The sequence below is a fragment of the Urocampus carinirostris genome, chromosome 1 (assembly GCF_059441175.1).
Source record: "Urocampus carinirostris isolate Australia breed hairy pipefish chromosome 1, RoL_Ucar_1.0, whole genome shotgun sequence".
Classification (NCBI taxonomy): domain Eukaryota; kingdom Metazoa; phylum Chordata; class Actinopteri; order Syngnathiformes; family Syngnathidae; genus Urocampus; species Urocampus carinirostris.
In genome coordinates this window covers 59,292,267-59,317,537 of record NC_142349.1, presented here as the reverse complement: position 1 = coordinate 59,317,537, position 25,271 = coordinate 59,292,267, and the positions used below count along the sequence as shown (strand labels likewise).

General features: G+C 39.5%; 1 protein-coding gene across 1 annotated transcript; it reads left to right on the top strand.

The window, feature by feature from the left end:
* The first annotated feature begins 534 nt into the window (after window positions 1-534).
* sdr42e2 (short chain dehydrogenase/reductase family 42E, member 2) lies at window positions 535-23,194 on the top strand. The gene is made up of 13 exons (XM_088325962.1): window positions 535-544; window positions 1,020-1,174; window positions 2,230-2,502; window positions 7,004-7,099; window positions 10,045-10,102; window positions 10,178-10,296; window positions 10,363-10,438; window positions 18,158-18,240; window positions 19,215-19,352; window positions 21,035-21,100; window positions 21,404-21,467; window positions 21,547-21,620; window positions 22,166-23,194. Exons 1-13 carry the CDS (start codon window positions 535-537, stop codon window positions 22,424-22,426), a joined length of 1,473 nt encoding a protein of 490 aa, XP_088182088.1. The 3' UTR covers window positions 22,427-23,194.
* The last annotated feature ends 2,077 nt before the right edge of the window (window positions 23,195-25,271 follow it).

Genomic DNA, 25,271 nt, shown 5'->3' with positions numbered 1-25,271 from the left:
TACCGGCGTTCGAACTCCGATTTTTTGACCGAACAGCGAAGCAAGAATTTCTCGAAATTTTTGGTCGGACTCCGATTTGTTCGAACTGAGAGGCGTTCGAAAACCGAGGTTCCACTGTATAAGCATTGGTTATGAAGTGTAGATTCAAAGTGGCGCAGACCCTTAAGTGACCCTATGAAGAAAGAATAACCCGGATGAGGAGAGAGACGTCTTGAGGGGGCGCAAGAGGATTAGTTGTATTCAAAATAAGCAGCAAACAGACTTCATTAATAAGCTAAGGTAAGACGATAGAACATTTTTTTCTATGTTGCAGTTTATTTATTGCTCTGCCAATCAAATGATGAATAAGATGTAAGCTCAGTTTTTCGTAAAACTGACTGCCACACCAGACATGAACGCACGTCATAGATGGGTGGATGGATGGATAGATGGAGGGAGTGAGGGAGGTAGGGATGGATGGACAAATTATGTGGTACAACAGCAGTCACTTGAAACAAATTGAAGGCTAGATAGTAGATGACTCATGTTCTAAAGATGGTAGATGGTATAATATTCCCTCAAGGGTCTTTCTCACTCTCAAACTTCCTTAGTCAACCAAGGTTATTGAATTGGCTACCTCCTAAAAGGAACACGCCGGCTCCGATTACACCTCAGACAACGAAGCATGCTGTAAGAGAGTCCAGGTGCTTCCTACCTGTTAAATTATTTAACGGTTTGACCTTTTCGAGGTTCCTCAAAAATCATCTCGTTGTGGGTTTTCGGCCCTTAAGTCCAAATCATAATTATTTAAACTCATCATTTTGATCATTTGAATTTATTAGGCAGCCATCACAACTTGATGAATAATCAAATAGCGGAACTGGAATGTATGACTCTCACATCATCACAAAATGTACCTGCATCATTTGGATTTGAATAATTTTTGAAACAAATATGAAATCACTTCAGAGTTGTTTGATGTTTTCGTGGTTTACCAGGTGCCACAGAAGCTCAAGAGGAAATATGAGCCACCGACGGAGCTCTCTTTACCACTTGTCACCTGGAAAGGGAGTACGTGCTGCAGTCTTGCATTACGGTATCAGAGGGTGCAGGTGGAAATGTAGGCGAGACAGGTGACGGCATAAGACTACATGAACTACAAGAAGGATACGACTGGACCACTGCTGTAACAAACGTACGTTCATTCGTTCATTTCTTCTATAATAATGTTAAAGTTAACCCTTGTTTATAGAAAATATCATTTTACGCTATTTTTTATAGTTAAAATGACTTTTCACAGGAATCAAGCTGCAAAAGAGTTCTACCAGTATTCAAAAGTTCAGAACATTATATAATATACAATTTTAATAAGAATTCTATTTATTTTCATTGATAACTACGTAGAGAACATTGTTTACAACAAGATTAGACATGGCAATCCAGGATAAACGCGTGGTTAAGACTTAAAAGCCAAAATGAAGATGAAAAGAATGTCAGGTTAAATAGGAAGAAATATTGAAATAGTAATGCTTGGAAACTGGCCCAAGGTTTAAGTGAATCCAAACAATTCAGTTACGATTTTGGCACATATGCATTGCATTAATATGTGTCTGTGTTAGGTCTATTACCTTACATCTCTGAATAAAACACACAATAAGAGAGACAAATGACACCAATATTTTCTCATGAGGATATGCTTCCCCTATTTTTTTTACAAAAAATTAAGTCACAGGTTAGCTAGGGGAAGAGAGTTTAACATAGCCAATGGACACTATCGTAAAACAAGAAATATCAAACAGACCGGAGAAAAATAAACATGACAATTCGGCAGCTTATCTTTTCAGGCGAATGGTTGAGTGGTTCACAAGGTGAGAAATCTCTTTAAAGCAAGGAAAACATTTTAGTCAACTGTAGGAACCCTATATAATTAGGAAATTTCTTATTACAATTCTAATTCTACATTAGAGTAAATTAATGATAAATGTATTTACAATTATCCCATCAGTATCAGTCTGTATAAATGGAAGCTCTTACTATAGTTTCAATATGATGCGCCCTCTGGTGTGTGCCCTTATGTATGAAAATATGTAACATTGAAAGTACAGAGGAAATTGAAGCACTGATAAATTAATTTGCACTGAATGCAGTGCATCAATGGAGCTTTACAGTCCCAACATGAGGGAATCCAGTGGCTCCCTTTGCCAAGTGAAGCAGCTCCCCTGCCACACCGTCTCCCTTTGCCGCCTTCAGACCAACGGCCAGCCCCTCCGCAACGTTCCCCCACACAGTGCGTCATCCCGGCTCAATCAAGCAAATTTGGCCCAGCGGCAGCGGGAAAACGAAGTGGCCTCCTCCAGAGTGGTTCGACACGGTTTACCAGGTCAGAAGGTTCTGGTGACTGGAGGTGGAGGATACCTTGGCTTCAGGCTGGGGAGGGCGCTGGCTGCCCAGGGGAAGTCTGTGATTCTTCTGGACATTAAAAAGCCATCATGGGACATCCCTGACGGAGTACTCTTCTATCAGGTACAACACACAAAGTGGACTGGATCCAATTGTTGCTAGCCTCTAAAACTTGCCCTATATTTTATTTACTTAATGGTTGCAAAAAATGTTAGAATGTTATGAAAGAAGCCCAAGGGAAATTGTAAACAGTAGACCCTGCCTTATGGCGTTTCAGTCCCTCTTTACAACGTTTTCCTTACTATTAAACAACAACAAATTATTTCAGCTGCTTACACTCAAAGTATTTAAAAATGAGTTACATACACTGTACAGGAGACCCCTGCAATAGGCTTCCCCACCTTATGATGCTTGATGGAATGAGATGTTTTTTGGCCCCTGGTTACGGCATTAACCCACTATATAACATAAACAGCTTGTCCAAAAACTTACAAAATTAAATCTTTGCCATATTCATTCTAATGGTTGTGTGCGTTCTTAAAGATGTCTACTATTGGTTGACTTGATATGAAATGCTGGTTTGCTGTTGGTTAGCGTTATGGTATCCTGAAAATGCTGATATGTTATTGGCTTAACTAACTACCACAATGCCTATTCATTCTGTTCAGAATACAATATGCTTTGGAGAGATTATGCGTGTTGATGATACAATAAATTTTTGGTACTGTATTTGCTCACAATGGGTCCCCAAGGCTTGCAGTAATGCTAAAGGGAGAAGCAAAAACATGAATACCTTGTTAAGCTTGTGATTATCAGAAAATATGAAGAAGGGACATAAAGGGCTACCATTGGTCCTTTTTGAAACACATCTACATTCCACATAAGTAGTCCTTACTATATACTATTTTGTCATTTTAATGTTTGCATCAGAGGGAATTAATGCCGTATTCTCGGGAATCACCGTAATCTGATCGAGTCATGGGCGTCAGGGCAGCTGAGTGGTTACCGCGTCCGTGGCACAGTTCTGAGGTCATGGGTTCAAATCCAGCTACCAGCCTTCCTGTGTGGAATTTGCATGTTCTCCCCATGCTTGCATGGGTTTCTTCCGGGCGATCCGGTTTCCCCCCACATTCCAAAAACAAGCATTTCAGATTGATTGGCTGGTCCAAATTGTCCCTAGGTGTGAATGAGCGAGTGAGTTGTCTGTCTGAGTGGCCTGCGACTGGCTGGCAACTAGTTCAGGGTGTCCCCTGCCTACTGCGTGAAGATAGCCGGGATGAGCTCTAGCACCCCCGCGACCCTACTGAGGATAAGCGGTGCAGATAATGGATGGATGGATGATATGGTCATGTTTAAACTGGCTACACACAATACAGACTGTGACAAGAAGCTCCTGAAGCTCAACTCCAGGTTAGCTTCCAGCCACACCTTCTTTTCTAAATAACCTCAATCAAAAGGGAGTTTATTTTATATATTTATTCAATTTTGAGGTCGCAAAGTATTGAAAATGTATATTTTGTAAAGCCAGAAAGTACAGATATTGGTTTCCACAGCCATTCAAGTGTTTACACGTATGACGAGTGCCAATCAAGCTTACTGCTTGACCTGACTATGTGGAATGAAACTCAAAGTCGAAGGATCCTCCTGGCTCAATGAGCCAGACGGCTGGTGACTGAGTCCCAGAGGTCAGACGATATGATTCGGGTTTCACGTGACAGCTTCATGACACTCTTAACCTAATTAGAATCATTTATCTTTCCGTGGGGCAGTTCTTGTCCGTTTTTCTATTTGATCTATGCATGTTGGTTGTAGAATATAAACACCTTTTTTAAGGTTATTGTTTTCCTCAGAAAATCATACTGTTAATTTATTGTCACACATGTGCAATTATTTATGGGCGTATGTAACAGATCCTGATTGTCAATTACAAAAATCCAATTAAAATTACTAACTTTAATAGACACTCAAAATAAGGAGAGAAGACATCAATGGAAGATGGAGGACAGGGAGAGAAGCCTTCAGATAAGAAAGTCCAACCTGTTCTAACGGCCTTACCCAGAGATTTTTTTTTAAATTAAATCACCTGGGTTACAAAAAAAGATCTGTGTAAAGGGTGTGGGAAATCAAAGGAAAGCAACATGGTTGACTTATACTACAACGATTTAATAGTCAAAACAACAAACAACAGTGCACAAAAAATTGTAAAAAACAATCAAGTTGCATTTTTTGTATAGCCTTTCATCACATAAGTCTCAAAAGACTAGACAGGCCACAATAACACCATCCCCTGTTCTGAAACCGGCGTGCGGGCAAGGAAAAATGCAAAAACCTTAGGATGAAGAAAATAACAAACCTTGACAAGGGGCTTCACAAGTGGTATCCCCCTTCTAAGATGACCAGGCTGCAATAGATATTTGATTGTGTAACAATACACAAAACGTAATCAAGATCAATAAAAAAACATGACAGCGACAGCACAGCTTCCTATCTCTGCCGGCTGGTCCACTGACTCCTCCTGATTGGTCTCTCTCCCTCATTCCGCCACCAACAAATTGGAATTGGCATCCGAGGAAATCTCTTTTGCAGGTTCCCAAATTTGGAACCAGAATAAATGTATCACTAAGCAACACAAAAATGGAATTTTAGTTGGATGTTTGTGCCAAAAGACAGTGGTGAATCCCTTTTAATGAAAAGTGTAATGTAACTCAAAAGACTAGACAATCCCTGGCTATAACATGGTTTACCTTTCATGGTTTTGCTGCTTCACATATATTGATTATACATAGTGTTTTACATTCTGATTGGCTGAACAATCCTTAAGAGAGTAACTATCCATCCATCCATTATCTGCACCGCTTATCCTCAGTAGGGTCGCGGGGGTGCTGGAGCCAATCTCAGTTGTCTTCGGGCAGTGGGCAGGGGACAACCTGAACTGGTTGCCAGCCAGACGCAGGGCACACAGAGACAGACAAGTCACTCGCTCATTCACACCTAGGGACAATTTGGACCGGCCAATTAACCTGACATGCATGTTTTTGGACTGTGGGAGGAAACCGGAGTGCCCGGAGGAAACCCATGCAAGCACATGGAGAACATGCAAACTCCGCACAGGAAGGTTGGTAGCTGGATTTGAACCTATGACCTAAGAACTGTGCCGCACAGGACCCAAATGTGTGACGTTTCTCACACAAGCCTTTAAATTTACGGGAAATGGGGAGTCATGCACGTTAGGCAGCAGTCTGGCGTGGAATGACAGGAAGCCAGACCGATGAGATCAATACCAATTGCCCAAGCAGATATCGGACAGATGGGGTCGATACCGGACAGGACGGGACAGACAGGATTGATAACAGGATATCAAAGTTAAACAGCACAAACTGGACAGGAACGAAAACTGGAGAGAATAATGAACAGGACAAAAATAGACTGGAATGATACCGGACAGGAAACGCAGACAGGAAATCGGACAGAGTCAAAACCCACGTCTTGCGGGGCAGAGGTTCGTTGACGGAGTGACAAAGGGAGAGTGAGAGCACAGAGCTTAAAAAGAAGGGAAGCCAATCTGTCAACGAGCCGCAGCTGGCATCACACGGGCGGGGCCAATCGGGCGCCATGGCAACCGTGATGGATACTTTTTCTGTCAAAAGTATTAGAAAATGAGTTCCTGGCACAAGTTTCATGTTTTCCAAATCTTAAATGAAAATTAGCCTGTTACCTAAATTGACATTGCAAAATTTTTTGATCCCCGTGCCTAAGGAAGTTCGTAATTTTGCTGCAGTTTGTGAATTTACTTCAGTTTTAAACTGTTTTTTTTTTTTTAGTTTTACCGATTTTCATGTTCTTTTTTTCTAGAAAGATAGCAAAAATCATATCAAAAATGAGTAAAAAGTATCTGCCAGGGGGACCAAAAAGGGTTTGAGTAGGTTCGTAATTTTTCTGTTTAGGTTTTTTTTTTTTTTTTGCTGATCACTGGAAGAAAGCAAATAAATGGAACAACGGCCTGATTTTTTTGCAAAGATAAAATTGGACAAGTTCCTGTGGCACACTAGACAAGGTCACTGCAGTATTTACCTATTTAACTAATGCTTGGGCCTGTTTTTCCCATTGGTTCCATCATTTGATAGAGTATTTTATTGTTTAACAATAATAATATTTATAATAAAAGTTTCTACTTCACAGATTTCACCTACAACAGGTTCTTTTTGGAACGTAACCTACGATAAACAAGGGTTTACTATACAGTAGCTCAGGAGGTAAAGCTCTCAACTTGGGATCAAAAGGACACAGGTTCGATTCCCGGCTCCTCCGTGTTATATGTCGAAATGTCCTTGGGCAAGACACTGAATCCCTAATGCCCCAAATAGTTGCCTTGCATGGTTGGCACAGCTTTCGGCATGTGAGTGTGTGTGAACGGGTAAGTGTAAAGCGCTTTGGGAGGTCTTCATTGACTTGAAAAATGCTATATAAATGCAGACCATATACATGATAATTTACGAATATCCACATTTCTGTGATAAATCTCACACTTGATTTTAAGTTTGCCTGGAGTTTTTCCAGCAAACGGTGAGCAGAAATCACCTGAAGGTGACTTTTGAAGATGACCTTTCTCTTCTTATTGTGGCAGAGAGACATCCGGGATTCTTCATCACTCTTGGACATTTGTCAGGGCATCGAATGTGTGTTCCACTCAGCTTCGTACGGCATGTCCGGCCCTGAGCAGGTAAATATTCAACGGACATTATCAACCTAATTTCCTTTGTTATGGTACCAGTGAAAACCACTCACTTTGCAACATTCAGTAGTTTGGCTTCAAGGCTTCAAGCTGATGAGTTGATAACATTATCTGTAAATTATAACCAGTATCCAAACGATACATATTTGAGTTCATCATGGTTAAATGCTATTTATTTCACTGTGCTGTAACCAATGTTCCCTCTAATTTTCCACGGGTCTGAGCGTTCACACAAAGTCGGTGAGCAACGCTTGAAACAACAGTGAGCAACAGCAACCTCAAGTGTGGCAACTAATCCATTATCAAACATGTCCAAAACTTGATATCACGTTACATTTTGCTGAATTTCCGGCAATGCCAAAAAAAAATTCACTTTTGAATGAATTGACTAATGTTTTATTGCAAAGGTTGTACGGCTTGCCAACGTCATTTGTTTTTACAACAATTCTTTCACAAGATTTCCAATTCTTTTTTTTTCCTCATATATTTTGCTGCATAAAACTAACATTTTTGGGGGCTTATTTAGTCGGTTGCAAGATACAGAACTGTACTTAATCACATTTTTTAGTGGAAGTACAATGCTGGCAACAAGATTCACTTGATATAATTGGAAATTATTTGAATGCAACGCAAACTTTTTCTTATTTTTTCCGTGTTTTTTTCTACTTTTTTTTTTAATTCCTTTAAAAAAATCTCATTTTGTTATTTTTTTCCTAGCTGTTACTTTTTCTTTTTGTTCTCTTTTTACTTTTTTCCTTTGTTTCTTTCTTTTCTTTGTTTCAGTTTTTTTTCTAAATTTTTCCTTCTTTTTTCTCTTCCTTTTGTCTCTTTTTTCCCAGCTTTTAACTACTTTTTCATTTTGGTATTTTTTTCTTTTTTGTTTTATCCCCCCTTCCTTTGAGTAATTTTGTGCATAATTTTACATAATATTTGTTCATGTTGGGATTAAAGAAGCAAAAACAACCTGAAGAGCCGTTTAGAACCCGAGAGAGCCGGTTCCTTTTAGTGAGCCGAGCCGAAGAAGCCGGTTCTCGACAAACTCTACTAACTTTACTTAACTTCGTTCTACTTCGACTCGACTTCAAAATACCGCATTTAGGACACAACGTCAGGGGAACCCGTGTATTTTTACCTTCATGCACTGTAACTTTGACTTAAGTCGCTTCTTAATTCGTAATTTTGAGCCCTCATTCTCGTGCGCTGGCTAGATTTTCTTGTGCGCTGAGAATATGCGAGCAGTGTGCAATGGCGCACGCGCGTAGCTTAGAGGGAACACTGGCTGTAACCATTTTTAACACAAATGGTGGAGCAGCAAATGGAGATGGATAAAATAACAACATCCACAGGCAAGATTTTTCCTGTCCTAAGTGTAGATTAACTAATATTATTGTGAGCAATGGTCTCTGAGAATATACAGTATCAATATGTAATTGAAATTATATTGTTTCCTCGTGCACAAAACAGACAGGCACAATGTCATTTAAATTCAACTGAAGCACAAAAAAATTGAATTCTCTGGTCTTATTGGTTTTGCTTGTTACATTCTTCTTCTTCCTTTGAATAATATACAGTACTGTATTTTCTGGACTATAAATAGCTACTTTGTTTCTGGGTTTTGATTAATGAGGCTTATACAACGCTGCAGCTATTTTGTGGATATTTCTTCCTCAGCTAGGGCCGCTAGACCTTCTTAGAACGAATAACAAGAGATTTAATGCAAAGAAAAAAACACTTCTAAGGTGGTTCAACACAGACACTAACGAAGAGGGCTTCATGGGTTTCAGTAAAGATGATCAGATTTCTGTCAAGGTTAAAACTTGAGATTGTAGTAGAAAGAAGAAAAGAACATACTGAGTCGAAAACTTTTTTTTATAGCCCCTTCCATCGGTGTGCGTTTCCAGGATCAGATCAGGGAGAAAACACGCTCCTCCTCTAGCACAAGTCTCATTTATTGTAAAACACAAGAAGGAAAATACACATCTGATTGGTTTATATGAACACAGGAAATCAATCTGATTGGTTCAGACAGAAATCACATATTTAAATGCAGTGTATAATGTTGGTGGCTAGATGGCGTGTGAGTATAAAAAATGAGTGAAAAGGATAGTGAAACTTTATAAACACAATGCCTCTCTAAGAGAAGAAAAAAACAAGCTTTCGAGGGGCTTGGATTATGGGAGTCAAAGTAATCTTGATTTAGCCAGCTAGCAGGCCTGATAAAGGCCTTCGAGTTGTAGCTTTTAAATCAGTGGCTCTTTCTTTGGTGCCTGAGAACTTATTCTCCTGATCTTGTTTGCAAAATCGTAAAACCACACACTTATTGAGCACTATAGAAATATAAACGTATAAAAATATAAGAGTATAAAAGTATATATTGGGTAGTATAGAATATAGTATAAAAGGCACATTTAGACCATAATTTCTCTTACAATTACAGTACCGTGTTATTTGTTGGATCTGTTCTGTTTGAATCCAGCCAAAAGTGTCTACTTTATCATAATGCACTGTTTTAAATACATCTGTTTAGGTATATATTGTACATGTCAAGTCAAGTCATGTTTATTTGTAAAGCCCTTAATCACAAGGAGTCTCAAAGGGCTGTGCAGACCACAACTTAGTGCAAACTACTGACTATTATTATACCATCCCCTGATCTAAAACCTATGTATGTTTACAGTACAAAATGTTCTGTACATTCAGTAAATGGCAAACTTTTTAACATAGATATCTGTATCTTATAACCTTGTGTGGCTTGCCTATGTATATATTATTATATTTTAATAGAGACGATGCAATTCATACACAGGTATGACTTACAGTCCAGAAAATATTATTTCTCTGTGTACTAGCACACCCCTGACTACAGATAAATCCAAAATAGAGTAAGATTAGGTACGGAGCTAATTGCAATTATCTTGCCTGTCCATTCCCAGTTGAGGAGAGAACAAGTGGAGACAGTTAATGTGGGTGGCACCAATAACATCATAAATGGTAAGGCAGGAAACCATAGTCAAATACAAAGTAGCAAAAATATCGGCATATTTAACTATTTCACTTTTTTCCAAGTGTGCAAAGAACAAAACATCTCCATGCTGGTGTATACCAGCACCACCAATGCCGTTTTCACAGGGGAACCAATCGAAGATGGCGACGAGGACTCCGTCTCCTCTGTTGCCCCTGACATGGCAAGTAAAGCTCAAACTTGTCATTAGATAAATTTGTGTTTTGAAGTCCATTCTTGCATGCTTCAGCACATTGATCACTACTCCAGGACCAAAGCAATAGCGGAGCAGATGGTCCTCTCTGCCAACGGTTGTTCTCTCAAAGGTATGCAACATGCTGGTTGCCATAGAAATGATATAATCTTGACATCAATTTAAGCTAATCTAATTTGTTCTCTTTGAAAATGTTGCTGGGGTGGACTTTAGCCAATCTTTCTTTGAGCAAGACATATAAAGAGACCCCCTTGCTACTCGCGCTTCGGTTTTTGCTGGTTCACTCCTTCGCAGATTTTGAATTGAATTGTCTTTATTGTCATTGATATCAACGTATTGTTCATTGTGGTCAGAGAGAGCACAGAGTAGGTACTGCACGGGGCAGATCATGTGTGCGTGTATTGGGTGGCTATGACTTTTTGCATGCATGACTGTGATAGGCTGGTGGATGCTGTCAGGCAAACAGCCGGACTGGGCAATGCGCATTCTAAGTCCGAAGACGAATTCATCAATCAAATTGGACTCTGAGGAAAGTCTGACGAGCCCAAAAAGGAACAGCTGATCACTACAGGGTGCTCCGTAGATTATCGGGTCAAAAATCAACTGAGGTGGCGTCGGGAGACAAAGCAATAGCGAGTCTGCAGGTCCGACCTACTGCTACAGCTAGGCTAACAACCCCCACAAGCTATCCCTGAGGAGCCTGCGTTTCCTCAAGACCTTTCCATTACACATGAAATAAATGACCTGGAGCTACAATTGGAGGGAAACTGCTACATTTGGAACTCTTTTATTTTAATCGTCACGGAGACTTAGCCGTTACCGCCCTCTAACCAATCATAGCTTAATCAGATGTATCGACATTTTGTTCTGTATACACGTGTACAAGAATGACAATAAAGTATATCTGAATCTGAATCTGAATCTTAACGTTTCCAGAGGCCCGCTAGCTGGCCCTGGCTTGCCAACTTGGAATCTGATTGGATAAATCAACAGCTTTATCGTCACTTGTTTTATGCCTGAAGACCTGCAGAACTGATTGTGAAGGCCTCCAAGTAGATTTATCATCCTGGCAACAAGTAATGGCTGAAATATGATTGGCTGAATGCTAAAATATAAAAGCACACATCAGGAAGCAGCACAGCAAGGGGGAAAGCAATGAAAGGAAGCTAACAGACAATTTTGAATTATTTAATTGGTACTCGTGGACTAAATATAGCTACCATCACATTTTTCAGATATTTTTTTCTGCCAGCAGATGGCCCACCAGAAATATATTAAAAACACATCCATCTATCTGTATTTTCGTCCACTTATCTGGGGTCGAGGTGAGGGTATTGAAATGTTCTCCGTAACTTATGAGGCGTTAAAGCTGAATATAAACATTCCATAAAAAAATACATAACTGACAAAAATTGATCCTTAATCCTATTTTATTTTAATGAGGCATTCCTTGCTAATCCTGTTCATAATCATGAGCATCTGGAGGAGTCTCTCAAAATGATTTCAGCAAAACTGAGTTACTTATCCATCAGAGTGATAGATAGGACATTTTGTATTATTTAGCGCCTCTAGTGGTAAAAAAAAATCGAATTTATTAAAAAAGCAGTACTGATCTGAATAAGGAAAAATATATGTATTATCATATCAACGAGCATGTTTTTAAATACTCCTAAGGTTAAGAGATGTGTATTAATTTTATATAACATGAAGCTCACCCTGACATGATTGTCTGCCATCTTGCTGCTACCGGTATCCAAAAACCCAAATACATTGTGAAAGGATGGGCAAAAAAAGAAGAAAAATGGTTTTGTCTTTGATTCTCCGTTGTTTGTATTCTTTTTTGTGTTATGTTTTCGGTTGCACTCCACAATACAACAGCTTTTAGTGGGCAAATTATACACAGTGTCCCTTTAAATAACTACTTTGTAAAAGCTGTTTTCTTTTTAATTATTTACTATTGTAAGTCAATGAATGAAGTCTTCCAAATCCTCTTATGTTACACCTCCTTGATATCAACAGCTGCAAGGCTTCCCCTCCTGACTGCTTTGTGACCCGACACCATTCTACCAGCCGTCTCCTTATTTATTCAATTTAGCTTAGTGCTGTTTCATTATGGACACAAGGTTAAAGATCAGCCTGCAGGAATTCACTTTTTTCCAGCTTTTGGGCCGGAAAGTGTCTGAATCAATCAATGAATGAATGAATTAAACTTTTATTTCGAACCTGACAAAAGCAAAATCAAAACAACAAATCGAAAAAAGAATAAAAACACACAAACAATATTAACATACATGATCGAAAAGGAGTAGGAAAAAGCATATGCTTATTAAATTCTACTCCCAGATTTCCTTAACAATTGTAACCCACATCTAAATCCCCTGTGTATAAAAAATACCTTATCAATATACATATTTACATTGGCTCTGTGGATACACATGTCAGGATCAGAACGGAGACAGGACCGACTTGCGTTACGTTTCTCTCAGTTTATTGGAAGAACAGAAAAGGGTCGCACCCACGACCTGCTGGGCGTGGGAAGCAGGTGGCTCTGAACGCAGAACTGGGACTTCCGTGGCGAGCGATGGCAGTGTCTGGAATGGAAAAACGGGTCAGTAGCCGGGACAGGAGAGCAAAAACATGTAAGCTTGGAGAGGAGAGTAGATGTGGTCAGGATCGAAGCCGGGGAACAGACGGGAGCAAAAAACAGGTGGGAGTCAGGGTTGAAAAAGGGTTACCTAGTGTAAACTGAGGTTCGCAAACGGACTGACAACAGGTGACAGAAAGGAGTGGGTTTAAATAGGGACAGGGAGCCAATCAGAGTCCGAGGCAGTTGGCGCCAAAGGAGCGGGCACAGGTGCATCACATCGGTAATCATGACAACACATTCTCTTCATTATCATCACCATCATCACTACTTCCATCACTTTTTTTACCATCATCGTTATCATTTCTATCTCCATACATTTTCAGCATATTGTATAATTAGAGTATCTATTATGAAAACGTAGTTCTCTTGGGTGCTCATGGTGAAACAGACTGCTATGTGGTGTGTGTTTTCTGCCATCCAAGTATCTTTGGACCCAGACAGCAGGGTCACCATTCCTGATCTGTGCATTAAAAAGTCAAGGTATGGGAGCTTGAGCCAGTTGCCTCCAGCATCAAGCTCCCACTTGTCTGCCCTAACTCTGAGATGTAAAGAATATCTGTGTTTTGTGTTCTTCTTAAGATGTATCTATGTGATTGTTTCCCCATTTATTTAGTTTTTGTAATGTATTCACAGGATGCCTTTAAGTCTTTAAAGTAAGTTGTCATTGGAAAGGCTATGTTAACTTGCACGCAATAGTCCTACCGGGATCAGAAGTCTTTTTTTTTTTTTTGTGTTCCGGATGAACCGTTTACACGCCTAAAGACAGGCGAATCACCCCGTATACACAGCGTTTACAAATATTCTGATTACATGGGCAAAGCGGTAGCAACATCATTAAAAAAATAGACGTCCTTTCCAATTTCACTCATGTCACTCATTGAATTCAATGATGTACCTTGCTTGTTTCCTCTACGCTTCAGTAATGAGCTCCATTGCTGGGTCCCCATGTGTATCTAAGGTGGCTTGGCAAAAGCAAATACTTGCACTTTATATCAGGGTTCTCCAACGTGGTGTACACAGGCACCAGGGTTCCCTCTGAGGACAGTGTTCTGATAATAGCTCCCCAGTGCTGTATAATTGTGATGTTCAAGTAAAATGATTTTTGAATCTTTGACTGAGTCAATTTAGCCCTAATTCCAATAATTAACCTGTTAATAACATAATTACAAGATGGTAATAACATCATAAGTTGTTATTTGAGAAAGGCACACCAAATACCCTTTGCGCTAATTAGTGTGCGGCACAGTTCTGAGGTCATGGGTTCAAATCCAGCTACCAACCTTCCTGTGTGGAGTTTGCATGTTCTCCCCGTGCTTGCGTGGGTTTCCTCAGAGCACTCCGGTTTCCTCCCACATTCCAAAAACATGCATGTTAATTGGCCGGTCCAAATTGTCCCTAGGTGTGAATGAGCAAGCGAATTGTCTGTCCCTGTGTGCCCTGCGACTGGCTGGCAACCAGTTCAAGGTGTCCCCTGCCCACTGCCCGAAGATGGCTGGGATGGGCTCCAGCACCCCCGCGACCCTACTGAGGATAAGCGGTGCAAATAATGGATGGATATAGCTAATAGACGAATTTGTCAGCAAGTATGAGAGTCTTCAAAGCAAATATTTCTGTGAAAAATAATTTGCAAATATGCGTGGGCCCACTGATTACAGTGCAGATGAAAAATATTCACACTTCTTCTCCCTAAAAGGCAGTTTACCCAATTCCTCTTAGCAGCACGCCGACAGCATTGGCAAACAGTCACTTTCAAATCCAGAGATCACATGTCAGTCCAGCCCACTCACTGGCATTTAAATAACACTGTAAATACCAGATTTCACATCAAATAATACAACTAAATAGCATCAAGACACTATGCAATGCGACTCTTTAGTGCAAGGGGTCGGCAACCCAAACTGTTAAATGAGCCATATTGGACCAAAAAACAAAATTTGTCCGGGGCCGCAAAAAAATGAAAGACCGGGTGGAAACATATGTCGCCCTGGAGAGGGGTGAGCGCCGCTAGAATGTACTTGCCTAAGACACTCTACAGCAGGGGTGTCAAACTCATTTTAACTCGGGGCCACACGATAGAACAAACATTCTGTCGGGGGCCGGACTAATGAGGATGGAAGAATGAAATGGAGAGATGGACGGAAAGAAAGTAAAAAAGAAGAATGAAAAGGAAAGATGGGGGAAAGAAAGAATGAAATAACAAAAGAAAGAAAAAGAAAGAATGAAAAGGAAAGATGGAGAGAAAAAAAGAAACTAAGAAAGAACGAAAGAAAGAAAGAAAAAAGGCATGAAAAGGAACAACGGAGAGAAAGAAAGAAACAAAGAAAAAAAGACTAGTAGATTGAGGAGAAAGAAAAAGAGAGAAAGAGGGAGAGAAAAAGAGACAGGGTGGGACAAAGCAAGAGAGAAAGAAAGAGAGATAAAAGAGAGTAAGAGAGAGAGAATGTGAGAAACAAAAGAGATAAAAAGACAAATAGTGAGAGAGGGGGAAAAAGGAGAGAGAAAAAGAAGTCCAAATGAAAATAGAGAGAGAGAAAGAGGAAAGGAATGAAAGAGAGAAGGGGAGAAAGAGGAAGGGGCCACAAGAGAGAGAGAGAAAATACAAAGAAAAGGAAAAATGGAAGAGAGAGCAAAAGAAGGTAAAAAGACACAGATTGAGAACAAACAAAAATGAACAAAGAAAGAAAAAGAGAGACAGAGCGAGTGGAAGAGAGAGGGATAGAAAGTGAGAGAAAAATGGAGGAAGAGAGAGAGAGAGGGAGAAAGAGAGAGAAAGAAAGAAAGAAAGAAATACAGTACAGTGTCACTGTGAGAGGCGCCTGGCTTTGGCGAAATCAAGTGGACATATTTCTCACTGCAGCTCGTTTTTCTCTTGCGCTTCCTTCAGCGTTGTCTCGCGGGCCGGATTCAATCCCTTAGCGGGCCTGATCCGGCCCGCGGGCCGCCTGTTTGACACCTGTGCTCTACAGGAAATAGTGTCCCTACGACCCTAGTGGTTAAGGGATCCAACTAACCATATACGCCTAATAATGAATGCAACATATTCTGTGAGGATGTATATTAGCTATATTAGCCTGCTATCAAGTTTAATGCAGCGCATACTGTGGAGAATGATGCACCACGTGACTACTCTATTGTAGGATACCTCCTCAAGTTTAACATCATTACACTATTAATAAATTACAGCATGTTTCATTGATTCGAAGTAAAGAAATGCAAAAAAAATTCACATTTTTGATGTAATTTTCATTTTTAGGATTCAGAAAACGAAAACGTGAAAAATAACGTGCCCCTTATCCTTGCAACAAAAAAAGTGCAATACAACGTAGCATAATAATAAAAATCAAACAGCAGCCTTTTGATAATATAAAGTAAATAAAATCACATTAATGCAGTTTATGTTCGATTTCTCTACACATGTCTTATTATTACGCCCAACGAAAATATTGAAAATATTATAATATACAAAAAAAGGCCTGGCGTTGCCGGGCCGATCGATGATTGGTTCGTTTGCTTGGAGTGGTGGGTGGTCAAGAGCTGCAGTACTCAATTTGGCCACCAAAGACCTTTAGGGACCCCACGAAAGCAGACCATACAAAAGCAGATGTTTATCGATTTTGTTGTTTTTTATTGGGGTTGCCTCAACACAAAACCTAGCTAAAAACACCTGCTCGGATTTAAAGTACAACTGTATATATTTTCCCAAATATTGCTTGAGCCGTTTGAGAGCTTATAAGTCCCGTACAGACACACACATGCACACACACACACGGGATTTAAGTAGTTTGGATTAGATTTAAATTAGATGTATATTTATAATAATGAATAAAGTACTAACAACAAAAATTTGGTTGGTCCACATTGTGCTTTCGTGTGCACATATTTTTGCTTAGTATTCAAAACTCAAAAGCTCAGCATGAGGAAAATTAAGAAACCTTGAGAAGGGACCACATTTAGTATTCTTTCTCCTCCAAACACGAGAAGTTTTGTTTTTGCCCCCCCAAAAAAGTTATATTTTGGTTTCATCTTACCATACGATATTCTTCCAGTCTGCTCTCTAGCAAACTTTAGACTGGTTTTATTGTGTATTGGTTTAAGCAGGGGGACACATCAGGATTTGAGTTTTTTGACGGTGTAGTAGCCTTTGTTACCTTGGTCCCAACTCTCTGTGCGGCCCTTTGAGACTTCTTGTGATTAAGGGCTATACAAATAAACATGACTTGACTTGACTGAATGAAAGTTTTTTGTACCACCAGGGGGCACTAAATATTAAACTATATCTATTTAAAAATAGGGTCATATTATATCGATTTAGGGCAGCACGGCAACACAGTGGTTAGCGTGTGTGCAGCATAGTTCTGAGGTCATGAGATCTAACCTTCCTATGTGGAGTTTGCATTATCTCCCCGTGCTTGCGTGGGTTTCCTCCCACATTCCAAAAACATGCATGTCAGGTTAATTGGCCGGTCCAAATTGTCCCTTGGAATGAGTGAGTTGTCTGTTTCTGTGTGCCCTTCGACTGGGTGGCAACCAGTTCAGGGTGTCCCCTGCCCACTGCCCGAAGATAGCTGTGTTGGGGTCCAGCACCCCTGCGACCCTACTGAGGATAAGCGGTGCAGATAATGGATGGATGGATTATATTTATTTGCTGTAATTCTGTTGCTGTAAATCAATTTCAAATACAAAAATTAAATACAAAATCAGCATGTCTGCCTTGTTTATTTATTCTATTCTAGAAAGACGTATCTCAATTTTTTTTTGTCGTAAAAAAAAAATGCCCTAAAATTGTAGTACGTCTTTTTGAAATAGCATATGAGAAAAATTGGCTTTGTTTAAACAATCCTTTTTTTCCCTCTTTTTTTGCCGAGGCATTAGATTAGAGACTCCTCGGCGGCAAATAGAATAAGTCAGATCAATCTTTTTTTTACCGTCTGGCCTTCCCTCCAAGCCAAATGTTTTAACCCATTGCGGTCTGCGACTGAAAAAGATTAAGACGATATGTTTTTTAACTATCTAAAACTTGATTGTGTTAGATACAATTCAAAAATTTAAAAAAAAAACATTTTGTTCACAAAAACTCAGTTCAAATGTCGATTCAGCTTATTGTCTCCTTTAAAATAGATTTCATATTTATAACATGTGTGAATGTGAAACCCCTGGAAAGTGTTGTGATGGTGCTTTGCACAGGTGGCGGTCTGCTGAGAACCTGTGTCCTACGTCCCTGCGGCATCTATGGCCCCGAGGAGCGCCGACACCTCCATAGAGTGATGGTGAGGACCACACGCAGACACGCCACTAGAAAAACACCAAGTCAAGGTTATTTGTAAAGCCCCTAATCACAAGAAGTTTCAAGGGGCTGTACGGACAACAATTACACCATCCCCTGATCTAAAACCTACATGAGGGCAAGGAAAACTCAAAAACCTTGGGATTTAACTATCAAAATGTAACGTTTACCAAATTGTTCTAATTAGTTATCTGACTCCATTAATCAAACACGACCTACATTCATCCAACAATTATGCATGCTCGTTTTTTGAGAGAGAAATGACCAGGAAGGACCACACGGGGGCGGATTTTTATTATTCCTAGTGCAGATCTAAGTGTAAACAGGAGACGGCCCCCATCCGAGTTGCCCGGGATCATTTTCACATTTCAACAAACAAAGCAAAGACATCCTACTATTCCCCTATTGGCTATGTGTCATCTGCATCTAACTTTAGCTTTCTCTTATTGGTTATCTTCTCCCCGCATGATGTCGTGTCGGCTCCTTCCATGGGCGTGCCAAGGTAGTTGTTTTGTGCCCAACAATCTATGGTCGTCCTGCGTCAGCACACCCAGGCCTCCTGTTATCAGAAATGTCCTAGACAAATCATCATTTCACACAGCCTGCCCCGACCTTTTATTGTCCATTTAAATCTGAACGGTTTATATAAGCTCTGTATGCATTCTTTATGTTGTCATATACCTTGTCTATTGTTTTATTTCACCTGGTTGCACAGTCTATGTACGAATGAATTTAGGGAGTACAGGCTTTAAGAACGCCTGATTGAAGTCACCAGTGACAATAAAACCTATGTTGGGGTGGGCTAGCTGCTGTTTGGTAATAGGTTTTGAGGTTATAGTTCATTGATTGGTTGGTTGGTTGATAGATTGAGTGATTGATTGATTGATCGGTTTTTAAGACATTGAGGGGATGATAAAGTGTTTGAACTATCTAACCTCGCACTTTTGCCACTGGCAGGTGAACGTGGAGCGCCGGTTATTCAGTTTCCGATTCGGCAACCAGCGGGCACGAATGAACTGGGTGCACGTGGACAACCTGGTGCTAGCTCACGTGCTGGCTGCCGAAGCGCTCACCGTGAAGAAGGGTTGCGTCGCTGTGAGTGCGCATATCACTTTAAATCAGGGCTCATCAGTCTTTTTGAAGCCGAGAGCTACTTTTTGTTACTGACTGGCACCAAGGGCTACCATTTTGATATCACAGTTCAGAGATTATTTACAACCAGGGTTGTCAGGGCACCATTCCCTGTGATATGTCGTGGGGAAGTACAGCCTGGCGACGCTCATCCTTCTCCAGGGAGGTTTTGATCTGGCTCAGATGCAGCACTTGTTTTTGATGTACATCTACATTGTAGAGCATCATCCCACTCTTCAGAGATGATAACGACTTGTGTTATTACTTTGTTGTTACTATCTTATTACCATGTTGTAATTACTAGAAGTTAAGTCAACTACTAAAACAGCCAGTTAGAAATCAAATTTACTAGAAAATCGCAATGACCCATCCCTGGTGAGCTATCTATATATATCCATCTATGTCAGGGGTCAGGAACCTTTTTGACTCAAAGAGCCATAAAAGCAAAAAATGTTTTAAAAATAAATTGAGAGAGCCACATCATATATTTTCAGACAAAATTAAAAAAAAAAACACCAAAGACGCTCTCTAGACAAAAGCTAATTCTTCAGCACATTTTATTTCACTGTGTGTCATTTGATGATTTAATCAAATGTATGAAATTATAATAATGCCAAATCCTGTGTCCCAAATCTAAATATGTCATTTACAATTTGTCTTCCACCTTCAGTTAAGAGTGTTGAGGCAATTTCTTTCCATGAAATTTGTCCTTAATAACGGTTTCAAAACAATGTGCATGCAAAGTTCTTTTGTAAAAATGTCACAAATTACTGCAAACAATAAGCATATCGTCATATTCACTTTCGGTGTAGACCGCACTGAGCGAGAGAGAGAGAAGCAAGTGCCTTGCGCTGTGTGCAGGGATCCGCCCACCTGTACTGCTCACCCAAACAAAGTCGTTTGCCAGCGTTTTTATTTATCAGTTTAAATGGTTTCTTATCGAACTTCTGCATTTAGTTGCTTCGGCTTTATATGGACCAAAATCGGGATGAAATCACTTGACAGAGAGATGTGCAATAGTTACATTTTATTTCGGAGCCATATGTACTCATGAAAAGAGCCATATATGGCTCCCGAGCCATAGGTTCCCTACCCCTGATTTATCTGCTTATGAATTTGGGGCAATTCGGTTGAGTTTCAATCAATCATTGATGTATTCATTTCTTTTTATTTAGGTTCTGTTGTTTTTTAATTTATTTAGAGGGACAGTGTGTATTATTTGACCCTTGGATGTCGGTGTACAGTATTGTAGAGTGCAACCAAAAACGGGTGCTAAATAGAACAAGCAAGGATACAAACGACGAAGACTCAAAGTGACCAGAAAGCATCTTTCATCTAATATTTTTGCCGAGCCTTTGAAGATGTTTTTGGGGTGGTACCCGCAGCAGCAAGATAGGGGAGAATTATGTAAGCTTCTTGTAGTTGAGGCTCATGTTATGTAAAATAAATGCAAATTTCTCAAATTTCGAGGATTTTTCAAAATGCACGTTTTCTTGGCTTATTTTTTAAATTAATATTGTTCTTTTAAATTATTTTTTGATAACATTCAGAGGCACCAAATAATACACACTGTCCCTTTAAGACACCGTGGTACACAATAACCAATTATACAAGATATTTCTCTTTGTTTGTCTATTTTTTCCTAGAGTGGGCAGTCCTATTTCATCAACGATGGACTTTCAGTTAACCTCTTTGTATGGTTAACGCCTCTTGTGAGTACAACATTTGAAATAAATTTTTGGGGCTACATTTAAAAGTACGTGAAGGCGTCATTATTGTAATCTTGCTAATTATTACAGTCCTGCTACGTTTATATAACCGCAAAGGCAAACAAGTCGGTACCTGATTGGACAATGTCCTGTTTTTGAATTATTTGATGAAAAAAACCTGCTGTTGAAAACCCATTTCCCCAAGAGCGCAGCCTTTCAATGATAAGAGAAATTGGAAAAAGCCTTGTTGACACATTTTTGGGTGGAATTGCATAAACGACGATTACTTCCTTGGTTTTGTTGCAGTTTGAAAGATTGGGCTACAGTCGGCCGCTGATAAATCTGCCCGTTTCTCTCGTTTATTCAGCAGGTAACCCATTGCTTATGAAAAAACCCTATTCAGAATTTTTCTGACATGCATCCATTATAACTTTTCTGTTCTCTTCCAGCCATCCTGATGGAATATTTGCACTTATTTCTGAGGCCTGTGATAAAGGTGCCTCTCCTGTTCACCAGAAGTGAAGTAATGTATTTTTTCCTTATCTCTTCCACTCATAAATTGAAGTCAAGTAATAGTTGCGCTTCAGGAGTGTTTCGTGAGGGGCGGAATGTAATATTTTGTGCCTTCTAGAGGTATGAAACAAACTTTTATTCAGTTAAAAAAAACAGAACATTTATTTAAATTCCAGGCAAAAACATATGCACTATCGTACAAACGCTCCCCGACTTATGAAAAACAGTAGAGAATCTCCAGACATTGCTGTTAGATTTTGTATTATGTGCAGCTTTTTCAGAGTACAGGACAGTACTGTAGTGCTTTATTCACTGTCCCTTTAAATATGAACTCCCATGACAACTTTTAACAAGCTTTAGGAGAATCTTTCTCATGGAGGGTTCTGTCACAGCCCACGAGGTCCTCCTCGAGAATATGTGATGAGGCCGAAGCCGAAACCAAAGCTGAGCTCCAGGATCTTGCTCTCTGTCCCATAGCTGAATAAAACATAACAGTCTGCGGTGCCACTGTGGCAAAAAGTCCAACATGTCTGTGTGTGTTTTTTTTGTGTGCAGGTGAGGAACATTGCAGTCAGCCACACCTTCAAAATAGACAAGGCCCGCAGAGATCTGGGATACTGTCCCAAATCGTACAACTTGGCCGATTCTGTGGAGCAGTACCTAAAATCCAGACAGGCTGGGTCTGGATCGCCTCAAGACCACTGGACCCACCAAATACACAGACCCTATGTGCTTCTGCTATTGCTAATGCTAGCTTTGGGCATGCTGTTATTTATGCTGAGCTGCATGTTAAGGAATTCTAAAGCTGACTTGTAACGTTGTTAAATATTTGTACCTCCTTCGCAGTGTTTGATGCTCCAGTGTGTGAAGTAGCTGATCGCCTCATAGAATAGAATATACCTTTATTGTCATTGCTACAGAATGGGTTAACATATTGTGACAACCAAATTGGGCATGACACTCCAGTTTCACAAATTCACAGTGAGGTAAAAAAGCCAAGAAGATAAAGAAACAGAGAAGATAAGGTTATAAAACAAGGACGGTAAGGTTATAGTTATAATTTACACAATATTTACACAAGAAATGTAAGCATATAGGATCTTACATACAGTTTGGTATCGTAATACAGTTGGTATCGTAAGGGTTTGTGCAATTATGCATTTGATGCAAAAATAGTCATCATAGTGCAAAAAATAGTCAACATATGCATTTGGTGCAAAAAATAGTCATCATGCATGTATAATAAAATGAGTCGTCGAAGGCTACAGTTTAAATTGATGAAGTGTGTTATTTTGTTTTTGTTTAGTAAAAGATATCCAAGATATCCAAGTTTGAATTTTAGTTCATTTCATTTCGATTTTATTTGATACATTTTCCTAGCTGATTCACAAATATCATTGGATCTACACTGCAAAATAACCTTTGTTCGTTTGTGCAACATAATGTGATATGCAATATTGCAAATAAATATGCTTATTGGAACTATTTTTTTGAACCACAGAAACAAACAATGTGCCAAAAGATTTACAAAAAATATATAAAATAATTCAGGAATAAGTTACTATTTTTTTAATTTGGGATATGAATTAAAAAAACGAAAATATTAAACAGTAAAATGAGCACAAAAAAAAAACAATTTGCAGATGATCGGCTGTCAAAAGAATACTAAAATAAGTGCAGCAAATAGTAGTTATTTTATTTTAACAATATTATTGTAAAATAAGAAATAATATATATTCAAAATAGAAAAATGTTTTAAATACGTAGTTGTAACCATTTAAAAAAATAATATTGCAAAATATATATATATAAAAATGAGAAAATGACCAAAATTAAACAATTTCGCAGGGTTGGGCTTTTTTGTTAAATGAAAAATTACATGTGTTCGGTTTTGTATGTAATTGTCTAGTCATCTTTGAACATAATTATATGTACTCACTTAAATTGACAAAATAATATGACTAACGTCTATCAATACGCAGTTAAGGAATTTTAAGGTGTGTGCTTGTGTTTGAGTGTGTTTACGGCTATCATAAGAGGGCGCCATTGCACAAGGAAAAAAAAGTAATCATCATGACGTCACACTGTTTTATGTTTTGGGTTTTTTAAACCTCGCAGATTCCTCGTTAAAGGGGGGCTCACTCGGGTACGTTGTTTGAGGTGTCCTTAAAAGTAGATATTTTCTCTACTAACTATGTGTTAACATTGCCCAACTGAGTTCAAAGAGCCCTGATGCTTTATTGTCCACTGCGCCTATAATTTACCAGAGCTGTTCGGAGCGGAACACATCAGATTAGAGGAATGGGGGTTAAGGGACTGAAGAGTAACGTTATGCTCGTACTTGCAGTTTTTTGTCAGTGTAGAATGAAAGTTGTAAAAGAGAAGGCCTGCTTCTAGTAAAGTCCAAAAGCCAAACCCAGCTCCCCCCAAAATATGAAAAAATAATTTCTTCAAGCGCATGAATGAGCTGAGGCTGCAATCATGACTTGAACCAGGAGATGGCGGCAGGGAGTAACAAGCTTCCAAACTCTTTAAAGTTCCTTTAAGGAAGAATTGAGATGCAAAAAGTAGTTGTACTTTTTGTTTAGCTTTTATTTAGTTTGTGGTCATTCGGTTTCCATGGATGAATACAGACTTGTCGCTATATGATATAAAACTGTAATTTCTTGTAAAGAATCAACAATAATTGGAACACAATTTATTGGATTGCTTAAATTATTAAAACAAATAAAAAACGAAAAAGTGGGTGTGCAAAATTATTCAGCCCCATTGAGTTAACTATTTGTAGCGCCACCTTTTTCTGCGATTACAGCTGCAAGTCGCTTGGGGTATGTCTCTATCAGTTTTGCACATCGAGAAACTGTTATTTTTGCCCATTCCTCCTTGCAAAACAGCTTGAGCTCAGTGAGCTTGGATGGAAAGTGTTTGTGAACAGGAGTTTTCAGTTCTTTCCACAGATTCTCAATTGGATTGAGGTGTGGAATTTGACTTTGCCATTCTAACACCTAGATGTTTTTTGGTGAACCATTCCATTACAGCTTTTGCTTTATGTTTTGGATCATTGTCTTGTTGGAAGACAAATCTCCGTCCCATTTTCAGGTCTTTTGCGGACTCCATCAGGTTTTCTTCCAGAATGGTCCTCTATTTGGCTCCATCTATCTTCCCATCCATTTTAACCATCTTCCCTGTTCCTGCTGAAGAAAAGCAGGCCCAAACCATGATGCTGCCACCACCATGTTTGACTGTGGGAGTGGTGCGTTGAGGGTGATAAGCTGTGCTTCTCTTACGCCAAACATAACGTCTTGCATTATTGCCAAAAAGTTTGATTTTGGTCTCATCTGACCAGAGCACCTTCTTCCACATGTTTGGTGTGTCTCCCAGGTGGCTTATGGCAAACTTTAAACAACAATTTTTATGGATATCTTCAAGAAATGGCTTATTTCTTGCCTCTCTTCCATAAAGGCCAGATTTGCGCAGTATACGACCGATTGTTGTCCTGTGGACAGATTCTCCCACCTCAGCTGTAGACCTCTGCAGTTCATCCAGAGTGATCATTGGCCTCTTGGCTGCATCTCTGATCAGTTTTCTCCTTGTATGAAAGTTTAGGGGGACGGCCCGATCTTGGTTGATTTGCAGTGGTCTTATACTCCATTTCAATCTT